The sequence below is a fragment of the Eptatretus burgeri genome, chromosome 5 (genome assembly GCF_056783735.1).
Source record: "Eptatretus burgeri isolate ZD-2024b chromosome 5, Ebu_testis_v1, whole genome shotgun sequence".
Taxonomy (NCBI): domain Eukaryota; kingdom Metazoa; phylum Chordata; class Myxini; order Myxiniformes; family Myxinidae; genus Eptatretus; species Eptatretus burgeri.
In genome coordinates this window covers 31537394-31555591 of record NC_140965.1, presented here as the reverse complement: position 1 = coordinate 31555591, position 18198 = coordinate 31537394, and the positions used below count along the sequence as shown (strand labels likewise).

General features: G+C 42.8%; 1 protein-coding gene across 1 annotated transcript in view; it reads right to left on the bottom strand.

Moving 5' to 3' along the window:
• Positions 1-18198, bottom strand: part of LOC147026163 (lysosome-associated membrane glycoprotein 1-like) — a 70681-nt gene that overhangs the window by 8720 nt on the left and 43763 nt on the right. The window contains exons 6-8 of the mRNA XM_085881281.1: positions 8607-8887; positions 8349-8465; positions 4047-4122 (exon numbers count right to left, since the gene is read on the bottom strand). Coding sequence (XP_085737407.1) covers positions 4047-4122; positions 8349-8465; positions 8607-8887 — 474 coding nt within the window. The remainder of the gene's footprint in view (positions 1-4046; positions 4123-8348; positions 8466-8606; positions 8888-18198) is intronic.

The following is an 18198-nucleotide window of genomic DNA, read 5'->3' as shown; positions in this document are numbered from 1 at the left end:
CATTCCTGCAACTACTTTTGCAAAAGTGGTACACCATAGTGGTCATGATGCGTTAGCATTGCAACCCCATCCAGATGAAATGGGTGAAGAAATGAATGAGCATATTGGAATAGCACCTCGATTCCCTCCCCTATAAATCGCATAAAGCTTTTCTAATGACAAACATACGGAAACCTCCATATGGGCCGTAACAAAAATGTGGATTTCTGTAAAAGACGGAACAAGTTTCACCCATGCGTTTTGAGCCTTCCTTGGGCGTGTGATTCACAGGAAGAAGGCGGAAGTGTTTGTGAAACGGAAAACGCTCGTCACATGATCACTTCAGCTTGGTTGGGTTTGATTTTTACATTCAATTAACAGTTTAGATATAACTCAAGCAGAAATATCAATCATCATCTAACAGCATGTAAACCGCCCAAGCACACTCAGACATTGCAGCCAAAATGGGCAGACGAATGCTTTGTCCCGTCACAGGCTGACCAGGTGTCTTGTACGTTACGTGTTGGTCTAATTTCATACTTTTCCCGGTCACGATTTTGTGTGTGCCGTGTCCCACCATCATGTCCATGATATGTCGATGTCTCTCCCTAGTGGAGGGGGGATGTTGGAGGGCGGAGCAGGGTGGGGTTGGAACAGTGGAGGGTATTGTGGGGGAATGATGGAGGGGGGGGACCCTGAAAGTTTTGGAGTCCTCGGTCAAATCCTCTCGGAGGAGTAGATGATACATGCATACTTTTTCTCGACGATGAATAGATGGTGGTTCATATGATTTGTTGATATTTGTGTTGAGAATAGATAATTATTTTCAGATGCTTTCATGGAAACTACCAGGCAATGGCAACAGGCGTTTTATTCACCGCTCAAATCGTCCATGTACATGTGCCAGTAACTGGGTGGAGATGGTGTTAGTTTTGAGTGATAGCTGTTTCTTCAAATAAACATTGTGGGGATGGCGACCTCTCTCAATCATGGTGGATAACCACAAGACGTAGCCATCTGTATTGTTTCATATCAGTACTCTGTAAAATGTTCTGAGCACAAAAGCAAACATTTTGAAGCCATGATCCACACTTGGGTATTTCGTACAAACCTCGTCCAATTTCTGGCAAACTTAAGGCGTTTCAGTCATTGGTGTAGCATGAAACCATCTCGGTTTGTATCTATCTATAATTCCAGCTGTGTGTGTGTGTGTGTGTGTGTGTGTGTGTGTGTGTGTGTGTGTGTGTGTGTGTGTGTGTGTGTGTGTGTGTGTGTGTGTGTGTGTGTGTGTGACCGCTGTTTCTCGACAACCACTGGTCGGATTTAATTGAAACTTGCCAGATATATTGCTGGGGACCTGAGGATGTGCCTTTTCAAGGTTCGATATTAATCGGACAAGTGCTTCCCAAGTTATGGCCATTTATTTACCAAACCAATGACAGGACACGTTGCTGCGTGGGCATGGCCGATGGGGAAGGAAAGCTCAGTCGCGTTCCCCATTACGGGTTACAACGTACGGGCTTCCGGATAATGATGACTGTGTATTCTAATAATTTCTCTTTCTTATGCGCATTTATAGATAAACAATGCCCCAAGTTATGATCGTTTTCATATTAGATGGTGCATAAATTTCGGTAACATCAGAGTGCTGGTATGCTCCGAACCAGGAAGTAAATTTTTTTCTCTCTTCTCTTTTTGTTTTTCCTTGCCACGACATTGGGAAAAGGTAAAATACGTTGGCGCTAATTGAATAATTGGGTATTAAAACTAAATTGCAAATAATCGTAACTGCGAATAATATGCGAACTTCCGGGCCACGCACGTACGGGCACGAGAGAGCGAAGAAACGGCCTGTGGTTGTTGTTTGTTGCTCGCGGTTTGAATATTTATTAATTTTTTTTTTTTTTTTACGAGCACGTACTAGTTATTATAATACAAGCAGCAAGGACGCATCAACTCAGCATACTTGTGGAAGGTGGTGGTCAAGTTATCAGAATTGTGTGTATAGTTTCTAAGAAGAAAGAAAGCAATACCTCATTTGGGGGGCGACCCCTACATAGAATCCCTTGGAGCCCAATTTTTAAAAATCGTGTGAACAATCTTTGGTACATCATGGGTGATGAAGGTTGTGGTATGCCTGGTGCTGGCTTCATGGTTAGGGTGGTGGGCTTGGTATCCTCGGATCCTGAGTTCAAATCCCACTCGGCTGTTGAATTAACACCAGGTGGGGTTGAATCTGCCTGTCATCCTTCCGATGTCGGCAAAATGAATGCCAGCATGCTGGTATCCTGTATCGGAGTGATGACCCGTCCAGGAGTGCGTCAAACAGCCAAGGAGACTGCATAGGCAGCACCAACGCTCAGCACAGAGGATGGTCCCAATGGATGGATGGATAGAAGGTTGTGGTCAAGTTTGTCTTCGAAATTGTGCATGTATTTTTGGAGAAAAAAGCAAATACATATTTTTGGGGACAATCCCCCCTACCCCCTTAGACGCCGATTTTTCTAATGTTATGAACAAACTTTGTTACATCATGGGTGATGAAGGTTGTGGTGAAGTTTCAATGTAATAAGGTATGTAGTTTCTGAGAAGAAAGCAAATACCTATTTTGGGGGATAATCCTCACCCCCCCTCCCCCCGCCCCGTAGATTTGGAATTCTTTAATGGCATGAACAAACTTTGGTAAATCACAGGTTTTGAAGGTTGTGGTGAAGTTTAATCAAAATTGTGTGTGTAGTTTCAGAGAAGAAAGCAAATACATATGAGGCGCCGCGAGGAGGAGTGATGTAAGGGCCACATCGGCCATTTTGGAGTTAATGCCATATAGCACTATTTTAACCCTTCCCCTATCATCCGAGCCTATCACCATCATATCATTAAAAAATGTCGCTTACATCACTCCTCCTCGCCGGGCCTCATATTTGGGGGGGGGCAATCCCCCTTAAACTCCCAATGAGCCCGATTTTTCTAACGTCATGAACAAACTTTGGTACATCATGGGTGATGAAGGTTGTGGTCAAGTTTCAGAAGTGTGTGTCGCTTCTGAGAAGGCAAATATCTCTTTGGGGGGGGGGTAATCCCCCCATAAACTCCCTCAGACCCCAATTTTGTTTTAATGCTGTGAACAAACTTTGGAATGTCACAGGTGATGAAGGTTATGGTCAAGTTTCATCAGAAATGCATGTGTAATTTTGAGAAGAAAGCAAATACATATTTTGGGGGAAAGCCCCCATAGGGCCCAATTTTTTTAATGCGATGAACAAAATTTTGTACAGACATGGTGATGAAGGTTGTGGTAAAGTTTCATCGAAATGCTGTGTGTCGTTTCAGAGAAGAAGTTGAAAGTGTTTGTAGATAGACAACGCACAATCCCATACGTTCCAGGTGAGCTAAAAATGAAGACCAAGATTTGCCAGACAGTGTTGGAGAAGCAAGCAGGAAATTGTATCACAACTATGTGAATCAAAGCCACGTAAAAGATGTTGTGGTCAGTTTTCAACTATGTGGATTAGCTCGAGAAGGACACAGTTCTGACTATGGACCAGCCACCAATTATTTTGGAAGATCGTGATGATGGATAAAGAAGAAGTTAAAAAAAAAATAATCACAGCAACTTAGATGATCTTTTGAAGTTCATGGAAGAAGCATGGAACACCATTCCTCAGGATTTTATAACAAAATTATTTCAAAGTTTCCCCGAGAAGAATTTCAATTATTTTGAAGGAAAAGGGTGGATACACTCCCTATTCGTTTATATCATAGTGTAATGTGTATAAATTTGGTAATTTGAATTAGATAATAATATTTTTGATCAAGGTGTATTTGCATTGAACACAGATTTAGTTTCCTTATGCATCCGATTTGAAAAAGAAAAAGCGTCTGAGACTTTTGCACAGCAGTGTATGTGTCGATGGTCTTCCAATGCCATTCATGTAAAATGTGCATTGTTGTCTACCAATGTCCTTGTACTTCATGGGATATATGTACAAGCTCCACAGAGCCTCACATCAAATATAAAGGTCTATTTCATCAAATCCACCCTGTACCCTTCCCCATGAGAAACCTACCTTTAAATGGCCCAGGAAATTTATTCGTAAAGTTGGCAACAAAGCCTGAGAAGTAGAACGTTTTATTGTTTGCTTTCTGTAGGGTTCAGGGAGAAAAAAAGGCAATGTTACAATCAAGAGCACCAATAAAATAGCGAATTGAGCTCATACATCCTCATCAGAAAGCAAACCATACCTCATATAAAAATAGGACCGTCAGTCATGAAGCTCACCTGGATCAGGAGCAACAGTCACTCAAAACCCCTGCAGATCCACTTAGACCCTGAATTTTTATGGTGTGAACAAACTTTGAAACATCACGAGTGAAGGTTGTGGTCAAATATCATTGAAATTATGTGTGTAGCTTCAGAGAAGAGAGCAATCACCTATTTTGAACGTGGGGGGAAGGGGGGGGTAAAGCATAAGCAGATCCCCCCCCCCCCAGCCCTGATTATTTTTGATGCCGTGAACAAACTTTGGTATATGACAGGTGATGAAGGTTGTAATCAAGTTTCATTGAAATTGTGTGCGTAGTTTCAGAGAAGAAAGCAAATACCCATTTTAGGGGGGCTCAAACTCCCTGCAAATCCCCCAAGACCCTGAGTATTATTAATGCCATGAACAAACTTTGGTACATCATGGGCGATGAAGGTTGTGGTCAAGTTTCAAAGTCATGTATGTAGCTTCGGAGAAGAGAGCAAATACACTGTGTTGAGAGAGTCTACACCCCCTTTCAAATTTTTCACCTTTTGTTGCCTTATAGCCTGGAATTAAATTACATTAAACCAGACTTTTTACACCTTTATTTACATATCGTAACCCACAACTTCCACGTGAAAAACAAATTCTACAAATTCCAGAAAAATTAAAAATACAAAAGTATAATATCTTGGTTGGAAAAGTGTCCACCCCCTTATAATATCAATTGTAAATTAGATCAGGTATAACCAATCACCTTCAAAATCACACACCAAGTTAATTGGCCTCCACCTGTGTTAAATTGGAGTGATTCTGATAATTTCAGAATAAAATCAGCTGTTCCTGTAAGTTTCCACTGCTGGTAGTGCATTTCACAACAAAGACAACCCCAAACACCAAGGAACTTTCAAAAGGCCTTTCGGATAAAGTTGTGGAAAGGCACAGATCAGGGTATGGGTACAAAAATATTTCAATGGCCTTGAATATTCCTTGGAGCACAGGCAAGACAATCATTAAGACGTGGAAGGTGTATGGTACCGCCAAAATCCCTGCCTAGATCAGGCCACCCCTCCAAACTGGTTGACTATGTAAAGAGACTGATCAGAGAGGCCAAGAGGCCAATGGGAACTTTGAAAGAACTACATGCCTTTATGGGAAAGACTGGTCACTGTGTGCATGTGACAATATCCCAAGCACTACAAAAGTCTGGCCTGTACATTAGGGTGGCAAGAAGGAACTCAAAAAAGCTCACCTTGAGTCTCATTTGAGGTATGCAAAAAACCATTACAGAGATTCTAAAGCCTTGTGGAAAAAGGTTTTGTGGTCTGATGAAACAAAGAGGGAACTTTTTGGCCAAAATGCAAAATGACGTTATGTTTGTCGCAAACCTAACACAGTTCATCACCCAAAGAAACCCATCCCGACTGTGAAGCATGGTATTGGCAGCATCAGGTTATAGGAATTTTTCTCATCAGTAGGGACTGGTGTACTTATCAGGATAGAAGGGAAAATTTATGGAGCAAAACACAGAAAAACCAAAGAGGAAAACCTGCTGCCCTCTGCAAGAAAGCTGAAATTGGGACGGAAGTTCATCTTTCAGCACGACAATGACCCGAAGCACACAGCAAAGGCTACACTGGAGTGGCTAAGGGGAAAAAAAGATAAATGTCCTTGAGTGGCCCAGTCAGAGCCCCGACCTAAATCCAATGGAAAATCTGTGGCATGACTTAAAGATTGCTGTCCATCAACACTCCCCATGCAACTTGACTGAGCTTGAACAGTTTTGTACAGAACAATGGGCAAATATTGCCCAATCAAGGTGTGCAAAGTTGGAAGAGACCCATCCCAACAGACTCAAAGCTGTAATTGCTGTCAAACGTGCTTCCACCAAGTATTAACTTGGGGGGGAGGGGTGGACACATCTAATGAAGATATTCTAGTTTTGTATTTTTAATCAATTTTCTGAAATTTGTTTTACGCTTGGAAGTTGTGGGTTACGATGTGTAAATAAAGGTGGAAAAAGTCTGATTTAATGCAATTTAATTCCAGGCGACAATGCAACAAAAGGTGAAAATTTTGAAAGGGGGGTGTAGACTTTCTATGGGCACTGTACCTATTTTGTTGGGTCAAAAACCCCCCTGTAGACCCCCCCCTTAAGGAGCGCAGATTTTGATGCGGCCAACACACTTTTGTTTGGAATCTGATATGAAGCTCATAGCCAAGTTTCATGAAAATTGTGTTTGGTTCAAAGGACAATTGAAGTTTACAGACTCGCTGACTGACCAAGCAGTGCCTGTAAGTCAGTCAGTCAATCGCATAAGCTCACTGGACTAAGGTCCAGGTGAGCTTAAACTATATCTGAATAATAAAAAATAAGAATTGATTAAATAAATTTTCACAAAAAATGGCATTTTGTGTACCCACCACCCCTCTCAGACCCACCCCAACAATTGCTTTCTTCGCCCCATACGTTCATAACTAAATTTACCCTTTACCTCCTCTTTCGCTTTGTACATGTCAACCCTTTACCCTAAGAAGAGAGCAAATCTGTGCCGAATAACTAACTGTACAAAACCAGACTTGGTGGCTAATTGTTAGATCCACTGAGTCTGGTATGTCAGCAGTTCAAATCCTGACCTAGTCATACCAAAGACTATAAACGGCACGTGTTGCTTCCTTGCATGGTACTTAGCATTAAAGAGAGAGCAACTACAAGTTAGCAATAGGTTTGGTGGGTCGAATGGCAGCCTCCTGCATTGAAGTCCCTTGTTATGATACATTATATTAGTTATTATTATGACAAGTCTGACAAAACAAATGCAAAGCAAAATTGCAACTTTTTCTCCAAAAAAAAATTACACTCATAGGAGCTAAACAGAAGATAGCAGGTTCCTAGATAAAGGATCCGTGGGAAACGGAAGGATAGATATTGCACACAAGTGTCAGAAATGAAAAGGGGGAGGCGAGGGTCAGTGAGGAGGAGAGCAGAGGTGGATAGGTGGGAGAAGGCAAAAAGTGCCAATGAATTGGCAGCACTCTGAAAAGACTTGAATGAGGGGCACGAGACAACAGACGATGGGAGTCTGTTCCACGGATAAGAGAGTAAAGGGATGAAGTAATGGAAGGAGTTTTCAGTTGAGAATTGGCTGTAAGCACATGTGCGTGCAACCTGGGGAGGCTGGGAGGGACGAGATAATGGGAAGAGAAGGCCAGACGCGATAGAAAAGGGAGTCTGTCAACCTGCCTGTGGTGGGTGACAAGCCGACCTTGAGACTTGGCCTCCTACCTAGCCATGCCAATAATAGAGCCATTGACCTGGGTCAATGTGTGTATCTTACGCCTAGTCTCCATTACCAGTTTGAGCTGTTCTCGGGACAAGCTCAATTACTTCTACATAGACCATCACTTATGGCTCAAATTTGGATGAATCATGAAAATCATATCATGAAAATATACTGTTAATAATCACATACCAAATCCAAGTCAGTTTTGGTTTGCTTCCATCCTCAATTTTAGAATGAAGGGTGATTGTTGCTGGGTTGGTGTAGTGCAGGCATGGGTTGAATGACCTCCATCTGCACCAATGTTCCTTGTATATCCATGCATGTATGCATGCAGACAAGTATTTGCAATTCCCCAAAAAGGAAGGTTCACCCCCCTCCCTCCCCCCACCCATGGTAAAGTAATAGAAAAAAAAAAACAGGTGTTTTTTTTTTTGTGTGCACATCGTCGAGACTCATGGAAGAGCTAGTTTACTGAAGGCATCAGGACATAACAGGATGCATGAGGAACAGGAGGGGGGGGGCGGCACCAACGGCAGAGGAGAAGGCCAAGCTAGAGGGAGACATGGACAGACAAAGGGTGTGGGGAGGAAAAGAGTGGGTGGGGGGCAGGAGAGGATGATGTATAGGGTGGACAAGATGGATACAGCAGGAAACTCCAAGGAGGGTTGGTGTCATAAATGATGAATAAAGGAATAGATCAAAGTAACAGGGTATGAACTAAGTGCTGGCATAATGGACCAAATAAATGGCTTGCATGCACATAGGAAATTTGTATCAAGTATATACAAGTATTACACAATGACCTCAATAATATAGAAACATAAAAATGTACACTACTTACAAAATAAAAAGTCATGTTCCCTTGATTGTATGCAAGATTAACATACGACACATTTTTCTGGCAACCTCCACTGACAGTTACTTTAGATGGATCCACATTGAAATTTGTCGCCTTTTTCTGGGGAAGGAGAGGAATTCAAGGGGGTGGGGGGGGTGGTGAGAGACTGCACTCAACAACAATCTCCAACATGCAATCACTTTCCAAACACACAAGGTAAATAGACATATGCACAAAGAGTGAAGGAAATAGAAGGTGTACCTTCTTGTCAGAGGAAGTAATGACGAGTTGGATTTCCATCACAGTCAGCAGACATGTTTGGTTATCTTTATTTGTGACATTGTAATTGCCCTTCATTGGCTTTGGTGGAGTAGAGGGTGTGGTTGTAGCGGGTGTCAGCGTGGTGTTCGTGGGCACGGTCGTGGTGTTCGTGGGCACGGTCGTGGTGTTCGTGGGCACGGGCGTGGTGTTCGTGGGCACGGGCGTGGTGTTCGTGGGCACGGGCGTGGACGTGGTCATATTATCATGAGCACATATGAAAGCTGAAAAACAAGCAAACAAAAAAACAAAAATCATTCAAGTCAAATACTGCACAATAATACATTTCAACAAAAGGAGTCTTTGGAGCCATGAAGAACGTCAACTTTATGAAATCATATAATTGGGTTAACCTTTTTTTCTTTTAAATTACCCATTCTGGCAAGTGAGGAAAATTCACATGCCCCAACTATACTCTTTGCCATTAAAAAACCCCAACATGTAGAATTGATAATGGACTTGTTGAAATACTGTTCCAGTGTTCATTCCAAATGCTTTTGGCACGAGGGATGTGCAGAACACCCGATTGTAAGTTTCCACAAAGCGCAATTGCCTCATGCAATAATTGTTCAGCAGTACAACTCATGCACCTTAAAGTTCTTTTTTAGGTTGCTCCGAGGCACCAGCATCTGGATCATTCAAAAAAAAAAAAAAAAAAAAACACCCCCCACCCCCCACCTCCCGAAAGAAAAAAAAAAACAACAAAAAACACTTGTGATCACATTCTTCAACAATCCATTACAATGCCAGGTCTGTCAAAAAATGAATCAAATTATTGGACACCTTCAAGCAGGCTTTTCCATTAGCCATAATGCAAAGCTCTTTCATGGGAAGAGTAGAACAGTTTATGACCTCAGAAGATGCTATCAAGCCACAGGATCGCCAAGAAGTGGACGTCGGAGGATAACGACTCCAGCTCAGGACCAATACATTCGCACGACCCGTCTACACAATCAATTCCAAACTGTCCAAAGTACTGCTAAAACACTCCATGGACCTTAATGTAGCGATTGGTGCCAGAGGTGGACATACCCAATATTGAGAACTTATTGAGAAGGTGGACAAAATATTGAGAACTCCCTCCTCCAAATCCTGGTAGCATCTAGTTAAGTCTGTTTATGTTGTATGTTCCCCTTCCATCCCCTCCCTTTCCTCAAATGGCCACACAGCTGACACTGCACGTGATAAGGCTGAGTGCCGAAACTCCGTGTTTGCTTCCAAATAATGTGTCCCGAACCAATCGCTATCTGTACCCACCTTACCCAGTCACACCCAGCTGTTCCTGAAATCTGTGTCCTTTTCTCTTGATAAGGTGGAGAGTTTACTGTCAAAACTCGACTGGGATTATGCAACCGGTCCAGACGGCATCAGCCAACGTGTCCTAAAAACCTGCTCTGCTGCTCTTGTTCACCCTCTCTCTGTTCTATTCACCTCTCATTTGCTCAAGGTCATCTTCCATCTGTTTGGAAATCAGCAAACATTACTGCCATGCATAAAAAGTCACAAAAACAGATCCCTGCAACCAAAGACCAATCAGCCTTCTCCCAATAATCAGCAAGGTTATGGAATCCATCATCACTTCAGACATTAAATACTTCCTCTTATCCAATGGCTTGATTTCTGATCAACAATTTGGATTCATGCCAGGTCGCTCTACTCTGGATTTGCTGCTTCTGCTCTCACAACAATGGATGGAGATCCTCAATGCCAGACATGAAATCAGAGCCATCTCCCTCAACATATTGTGTGCTTTCAATATTATCTGGCACCCCACCCTGTTCACCAAACTCTCTTCCTATGGTATCCAAGGCCATCTCCACTCATGCCTCGCAGACTTCCTCTCCAGTCACAGCCAACGTGTGGCCCTTAATGGGGTTCTCTCATCCTCTCTTCCTGTCCAGGCTGGAGTTCCTCAAGGCAGTGTTCTGGGCCCTGTTCTTTTTCTGGTTTTAATCAATGATCTGTCAGACTCTGGAAAATCCTCTTCATCTCTTTGCTGACGACTCCACCCTCTGCCGTACAATATGTCATGCCTCAAGTCGGCAAGCAGCAGCCTCTTCACTCTCTGCAGATCTGGATGAAATCAAAAGCTGGTCCAACAAATGGAACATGTCTTTCAATCGTGACAAATCTCACACTCTCACTGACTTCCCGAAAGGACCGTCTGGAACCCCCTCCCATCCTACTTTCTCAACAATCCTCTTGAAGAAGTCCTTTCTTTCAAGCTTCTGGGTCTCACTATCTGCCATGATCTTTCCTGGGAAAGCCACATTTCCAAGCTGGCCTCCAAAGCCAGTCGCTAAATGGGCATCCACCATCGTGCAAAGTCCTTCCTCGGTACAACTGAGCTCCTGACACATACAAAGCTTTCGTCCACAGCCTGATGGAGTACTGCTCTCCCCTTTAGGCTGGTGCTACTGCCTCACCTTTCACGGCTTCATGCTGTGTAAACCAAGGCATTTAGGATTATTGGTATCTCCCACGGTGTGGCTGAGACTTTGGGTCTCACTCTCTCACTGCAATCAGGTCGGTGGTCTTTCTGTATTCAACAGTCTCCTCTCCGGTCTTGCCCCCACTGCTCTGTCTGCGATATGTCCAGCCCATATTTACGCAGGGTGCTCAAGGTCCACCAGCAACCCCCTTCTGGTAAAACTACCAAAATCATGAATCACTGCTCACCTTCACTCTTTCATTCCTCTTTTTTCCCGCCTTTGGAACAAACTCCCAACTCTCTTAAATCCCGCTCTTCCCTTTAGGTCTTCAAAACAACTGTTCACCACCACCTCTCGTCTTCCTCCGTCCAAAACCACGATCTTTTCTTCCCCCGTTAATCCATTCCAAACACACCTTCAAATTCCCTGCTTTCCTTCCCGAAAGTTCCGTCGTGCAAGGTCCTGAAAGTCCTGTTGTGTCCATCTTGTTTACCCCCTTGAACACCACACCATCCCTCTCACTTGCACAGATCCCCTCATGTTTGTTTCACACTGTTTTTTTTCCGTCTCTCCACCCATGTCTCCTGCTCCCCTTGTTGTGCGTCGCGTTCTGTGCGTTAATTCTCATACAAGCCTCGACAATTAGTCCGGAGGCCAGGAGGACCCACCATGCACCCCCCTCAGCATTACTATTTTCTTACTCATTATGTAGCTGGTGAAATTTTAAAACATGTACCCAAAGAATAAAGTGTCATGATCAATGTTTTTTTGGGGGAAAACAATACCGGCTTTAAAGCAGTAGAAATTGCATTAGATAGGGGGTGGGTAATTGGAAAATGAAAACACATCACTTTTTCCCCTCCAGGTTGTCTTCTTTGTCAATATTTTAAATGAACAAATTGATTTACTCATAATTTCAGCCTTTAGAAGAGATCAGCTTAAAGCCTGTATCTCACTGGGCTGCGACAGCTCGTGACAAAATGCGAACGGGATTCTCCAAAATGTCTGGAAACGTTCACGGTGGTTCTCAATTTATTCGCGCGAGTTGCAGGACGTCGCTCTGGTGTCGCTGGAATTTTGAACATGTTCAAAAAATTCGTGCGACAAATTTTATCTCAAAATAGTCAGTCGTCGCGGTTGTCTCGAACCTGTCTCAAACCCTTCTCAATTTAGTTTCCGTGAGTCAGAAGGTGCGACAAATGTGACATGCAATGTAATGCAGATATATCTGGATTGAACTATTGTGAATCTGACTATATAAAAAAAAAAACCAAAAAAAAAAAACCTCATAGTCCATATTGTAAAACCAGCATTGTCTGTCCTCTTTCTCTCCTGTTCTGAGTAATGGCCTTCAATGCAAACTTTTCACTTTCCCATCATTCCTTTTAGTTAGGGAACTTTAGCAAATTGTATTGACCATCTGTGAAAAAATTGCTTACCAAAGAATTTCTTCACTAACATATTCATCTAAGTGTCGACTAACACCTATCAATTAGTGCAAACCCAAATCCTTGTGGAAAATTCTGGGGAGGCAATCAAAGTTCGAGTGCTCAGAGGGCCTGCGCGAAAAAAAAAACAAAAAAACGGAAAATTTACTTTTGCCAATATTGACTTGTGGGATGTCTAACTAGGGGTTTTTGGGGTGCTGAATTGATTCCAACCATTATTTTTGAGAAAAAAAAAAACTCCTTGATCATATAAAATTTATTTTATTGACATTTTTAACAGAACTGTGCTCAATGGAAATGTTGCTTCGTCAGCTTTTACAACCTTATTCATCAAACCCCCCCAGTATCTTCCTCACTCCTCTCGTCATCCAGCTGGTTTATGTTCAGGCAAGAGTTACCATGACAGATGCCACAAGCAGAAATACACTTGACTCCTTGCTTTTTACAGCAGCACCTGAGTGAGCTGCAGGCCCCCGCACAGTTGCAGCTGGCAAACGTCAGGAGGTAGTCTGGTGCAATGGGGTCTGTAGAAGGGACTGGTGCATATCCTTGCTCAGTGAGTTGCCATCCATAGTCCCAGGCATCCAACGATGGACTTTGCAGCATCAGCCAATCTCTAGTCTGGAGGTAAGCTCAGAGAGAGTGCTGTGCTGCAGCTCCTGTTGTCAGGGGGAGTTTCTCAGGTTTTATGCTCCCAGTAGCAGCTCGCTTGCTTAAGATGTCGAATCTCGTCTTCCAAGTCTTTGGAGGATTTCCTATGGAACATGAGCATGAAAAGATCAAAGCCTGCTTTAATGATATCACCATTCTCAGCTCGGATGTCCATAAACACGTCCATTGCCCTCTCTGCTTCATCAGTCTTGCAGAGCTTGCTGAGCAAAGTTGGTTTGCTAAACCCAAAAATGGCAGACACTGTATCGCAGCCAGAGAAGCTGTGCAAGAAGATGAGATACCTCCGGTGTATCTCTGGGAGGGCCTCCCGGATCTTTCCGACATCGTAAGATGTTTCTTTGGCCGTCGTGAGGAAGATCGGATGGTCTGCAACATGACGAATCAGCATAAACAGGACGTTTGTGTCCTCAACCCTCACCTCGACAGGGGACTCTTGCCTCATCTAGAGCTGCGCGGACGATGGAGGTGTCGGCATCATCGGAGCATTGCTGTACACTGATTCCATTCCTACTAAATGTCTCAGCAAGGAGCAGAATGAGCTGGGCTTTGTTGTTCTTGTTATCGAGGAACTTTTCTCTTGCAATGATGATTTTGAATGTCACAGCATGCATTCTTTGTTCGTCTCAAGTGGTCATGGTCCTTGGTGGAGCTGCCATATCCGTCAAAGACCACCGTTATCCGGAGGCGATGGCTCCCCATGGACTTCACAAACCGGAGGTAGCTCTCGGCAACATCCTTCCAAGTAAGGTTAGCCTCCCACTTGACATCGTGCAGGAGCCAACCACCATCAACCACATGGCTTATGCAGGGGGGTTGTTCGACAGGTGCCACACATGCCTTCAGGGACCTTGCTAGGGCAGCCTTGTCTGACTTTCGCAACTTTTAATTTTTGTCAAACAAAGACATCGGTTTTGGCGTCAACTCAAAGGGCAGAGCTTCTTTGGTCTTGACTTCACGCTCACTGATGAGAATGAGGCGGTTGAATAGCTTCAGTGAGTCAATGACCAGCTTCTCGTCATTGACTTTGGGTCCAGATCTGAGGCTTGAAAGTGATTTGACCTTGTGTTTGGTTACCATTAGATCCACAACAGTTTTCCCATCCATCTTAGCCTGTATGGCTCTGCCGACTTCTTCTGCTTGATCAGCGTTGACTTGTTCTTCGGGAGTGCTGCTGAACCCAGTTGAGAAGGACACCAGTCGTCTTGTCCCGTGTGGCATCGAAAGGGTTGACTTCCTCCAACCAACCAACTATGGTGTTGACAGCATCGTTATCTCTCTCTTCATGTCGGTGTGGACAGGTACCCCACATTTGACCATGCTTCTTTCTTGCTCTTGGTGAATGAACGAGAAGTGGTTCAGAGTCTGAATCCAAGACTTATGAGAAGACTCATTCCGAAAGAGGCCTCTGTTTAGACCACCGGAGGATTTTGCCTCACGCATGAGTGTGGTTTCTATCGTGATGGCGGTCCATGTGCCGGACCATTCATGGTCTGAGAACCTGACTACATGGTTGCCGTACAAAGTGAACTTGGATAGAGTTTCCTGGAACATGGGACTCTCCTGTCGCTAATGCATCAGCTGTACATATAGCCTTGCTCCTTTTGCGTACTGATGGTGGCCCGCTGCTGCGAAGGTATTGAGCATTCTAATGATGCAGCTGAGTCTGAGATATCTAAAAATGTATCATATCAATATTTTACGGCCAGGGATTCATTTTTCCTCAAATCTAATGGTTGGAATCAATTCAGCACCCCAAAAAACCCCGAGTTAGACATCCCACAAGTCAATATTGGCAAAATTAAATTTTTCTGATTTTTTCGCACAGGCCCTCTGAGCACCCAAACTTTGATTGCCTCCCCAGAATTTTCCACAAGGATTTGGGTTTGCACTAATTGATAGGTGTTAGTAGACACTTAGATGAATACGTTAGTGAAGAAATTTTTTGGTAAGCAATTTTTTCACAGATGGTCAATACAATTTGCTAAAATTCCCGAACTATTTCACCTTCCCATCATTCATAAATCACGTCACACATTTTTTACATAAATTAGGTCACACAAAATATGGTCACACCCACAAGCCCCTATCAAGGCAGAAGAACAATTGGGTCACACACAATGTTTGTGGGTGCAACGTTGACAAGTAACAGAACACTTTGAACAATCAGGCTTGGTCAGCATTCTCCTGTAATCCCACTATCCTGTTCTGCCAGGGCACAGCTCCCACACCATTGTAGTACTCAGTCAGGTACTCTCTTACTCGTTTCCCAACTGACAATATGATTGCTGGAAGGGAGAGGCCTCATATATATATATATATATATATATATATATATATATATATATATATATATATATATATATATATATATGGTCCCGATTTCTCAATTGTCACGCACAGTTGCCGTGCGACTGTTGCACGACATTTGCGCGATGGTCGTACGACCGTCGTGTGACTCTCGTGCGCGACAGTTGCATGTGCCAAAAAAAAAATCTCAGTTTTGTCACCTGAACGTCGCGCGAATGTCGTGCGACATGTATGCGAACTCCAGGCGAAGTTAATCCCAAATTTCGCCGGGAGTTCGTGGGACATTCGTGCGATATTCGTGAGACATACGCAAATGTGTTTTAGTGTAAATTCATTGTGATTCCAAGTGAAAATTATCGCTGTTTTATCACAATTTGGTGTCTCCAACTAGTCGCGAGCTGTCGCAGCCAGTGAAATACAGGCTTAAGAAACATGTTTTTTAAATTGATATGGCCCCCATCTCAAGTGGACTATCTCAAGAACATTGAAGGTGTTTTTCCAGAAGAATTAGAAATGTTCTTAAAGATTGTTCTGTCTGGCAGTAAAGACTATGAAAACATCAGAGTCAATGGACTTGTGTTGTCCATCGGTTAGGACATTTGTAGAAGGGCTACAAATGGGAAGTGGATGATGCCCAAACATATACTGCTGTGTATGACACTTCGCCATATGTTTTGTAGTGAGGAGCTACTAACACTAATAAACAAGTTTGGATATTGTGAAGGGTATAGTTTTAGCCTTGAAATTGAGACAGCAATAGCAAAAGCTGTGCAAGAGAGTGCTTCTCTTCTACCTGCAAGTATCATCCACAATCCTACTAGCCAGTCTGTTTTTCACTCTGAGTTTGATAATTTTAATACAATTGTCAATGAGTTGTATGAGGCAGGTTCAGTCCACACAGCACATGGGATAATGCTGCAGGATATTGTGGGTGAAGTGGTTGCAGACACCGAAAGTGCAACCATTCAATGAACCAATGAGAATTCATTAAAGGAGCTACCAGATACTAACCTTCCCGACTGTTACATGACAATTAGAAGTAGCTGGTACACCTGTATAGGGCACTTACCATGAAAGGAGCTTGCAGGATTGGAAGTTACTCTGGGTGAGTCAGTGAGTGAATGTGAAGGCTGAGGACATTACTGTACACTACTGTAGATTTTATAAACATTGTACACTTAGGCTACACTAAATTTATAAAAAAAATATGTTTCTTTCTTCAATAATAAATTAAGCTTAGCTTACTGTAACATTTTTACTTTATAAACTTCTTCATTTTTTTTAACTTTTGTAATAACCCTAACCCCAAAACACAAACGCATTGTACAGCTGTACAAAAATATATATATTTTTTTACTTTTTAAATTTTTTTGTTTAAAACTAAGACACAAGCACACACATTAGCCTCAGCCTATACAGGGTCAAGATCATCAATATCACTGTCTTCCACCTGCACATCTTGTCCCACATCCAAGATAGACGGAAGACACGTTAGTTTTACCTTTGTGCTGTTCATGACGGCCATGAGTATCGTTAGCAGCTGCTTACAATCTCCTCTCGCATCAATTTTAGAAAGGCGAATAAACAGCATTTGGATTTTATAAATACGTAATCATTGCATAGGTTATAATTTACAAATGAAGAAACGAGCACCTGTCAGTTGTGTGGAGCTGATATTTTTGGAACAGTGCGAATGTTTTAACACATTAAAAGCTTTACTAAAAATAAACTTGTGTTTTAATTTCTACTGAAACAACGATTTATTCATGGACTTCTTCATTTCAAAGGTAATTTACTTGCTAGAAGGTAAACGTGCAAAAAACGTGTCAGATAGGGTGAAAATGGGGGTGTTTTAGGATGTTAGGTCAACATTGGGTCAGTTTGAACGCTGATTTTCTTGAATCCCAATTTAGCGCGATCACTTTTTTTGCGATGACATTTTATGGACCTCAACTATCCCGTTATAACGGAGCCACACTGCAGTTGTTTATTATCATTATCAAGTATTATGTACTGTACATAATTGTATGCGCTATACTATACTTTTATACGACTGGCAGCGCAACGACGGCTACAACATCACTCGGCGATAGGAATTTTTTAGCTCCATTATAATCTTATGGGACCGTCGGAGATGCGGTCAGTTGTTGAACGAAACGTCGTAATACAGCGCATGACTGTATATGGTGTTTCCCTCCACCTCTTTAGTTGTGCAGAGGCATTCCCCAGCCTCCTCAGGTATTTTTGGCTTGTTTTAGAAGCTTTGTGAGCCATTTAAGTAACAATCCTCATTACACACGCATTAAAAAAGTTCACATGCCATGAAGATCGTTTATTCCAAAGGTTTCTGCGCATGTGTGCCGAGCATTCTGTGGCGGATAACGTCATTTTGAAAAAGTCACGTTAGCAGTTGTCCCCCCACACTATAAATTCCTTCATTGAACGTCACCGCAACAAAAGGATCGACCGTGGTGGACCCATTACTTCACCTCCAAGATCCCTGGATGTGACTCCATGTTATTTTTTGTGGAGTTTTCTCAATGCCAGTTTATGCCATGCACCTATAAGCCGTTCGATGAGCTCCAAGATCACATCCCTCAGAATGTTCAGGTCATATCCCATGCCTTCTGTGCAAAAAGGACAATTTTGTCCAACATCTCCAAATGTGTATTCAGA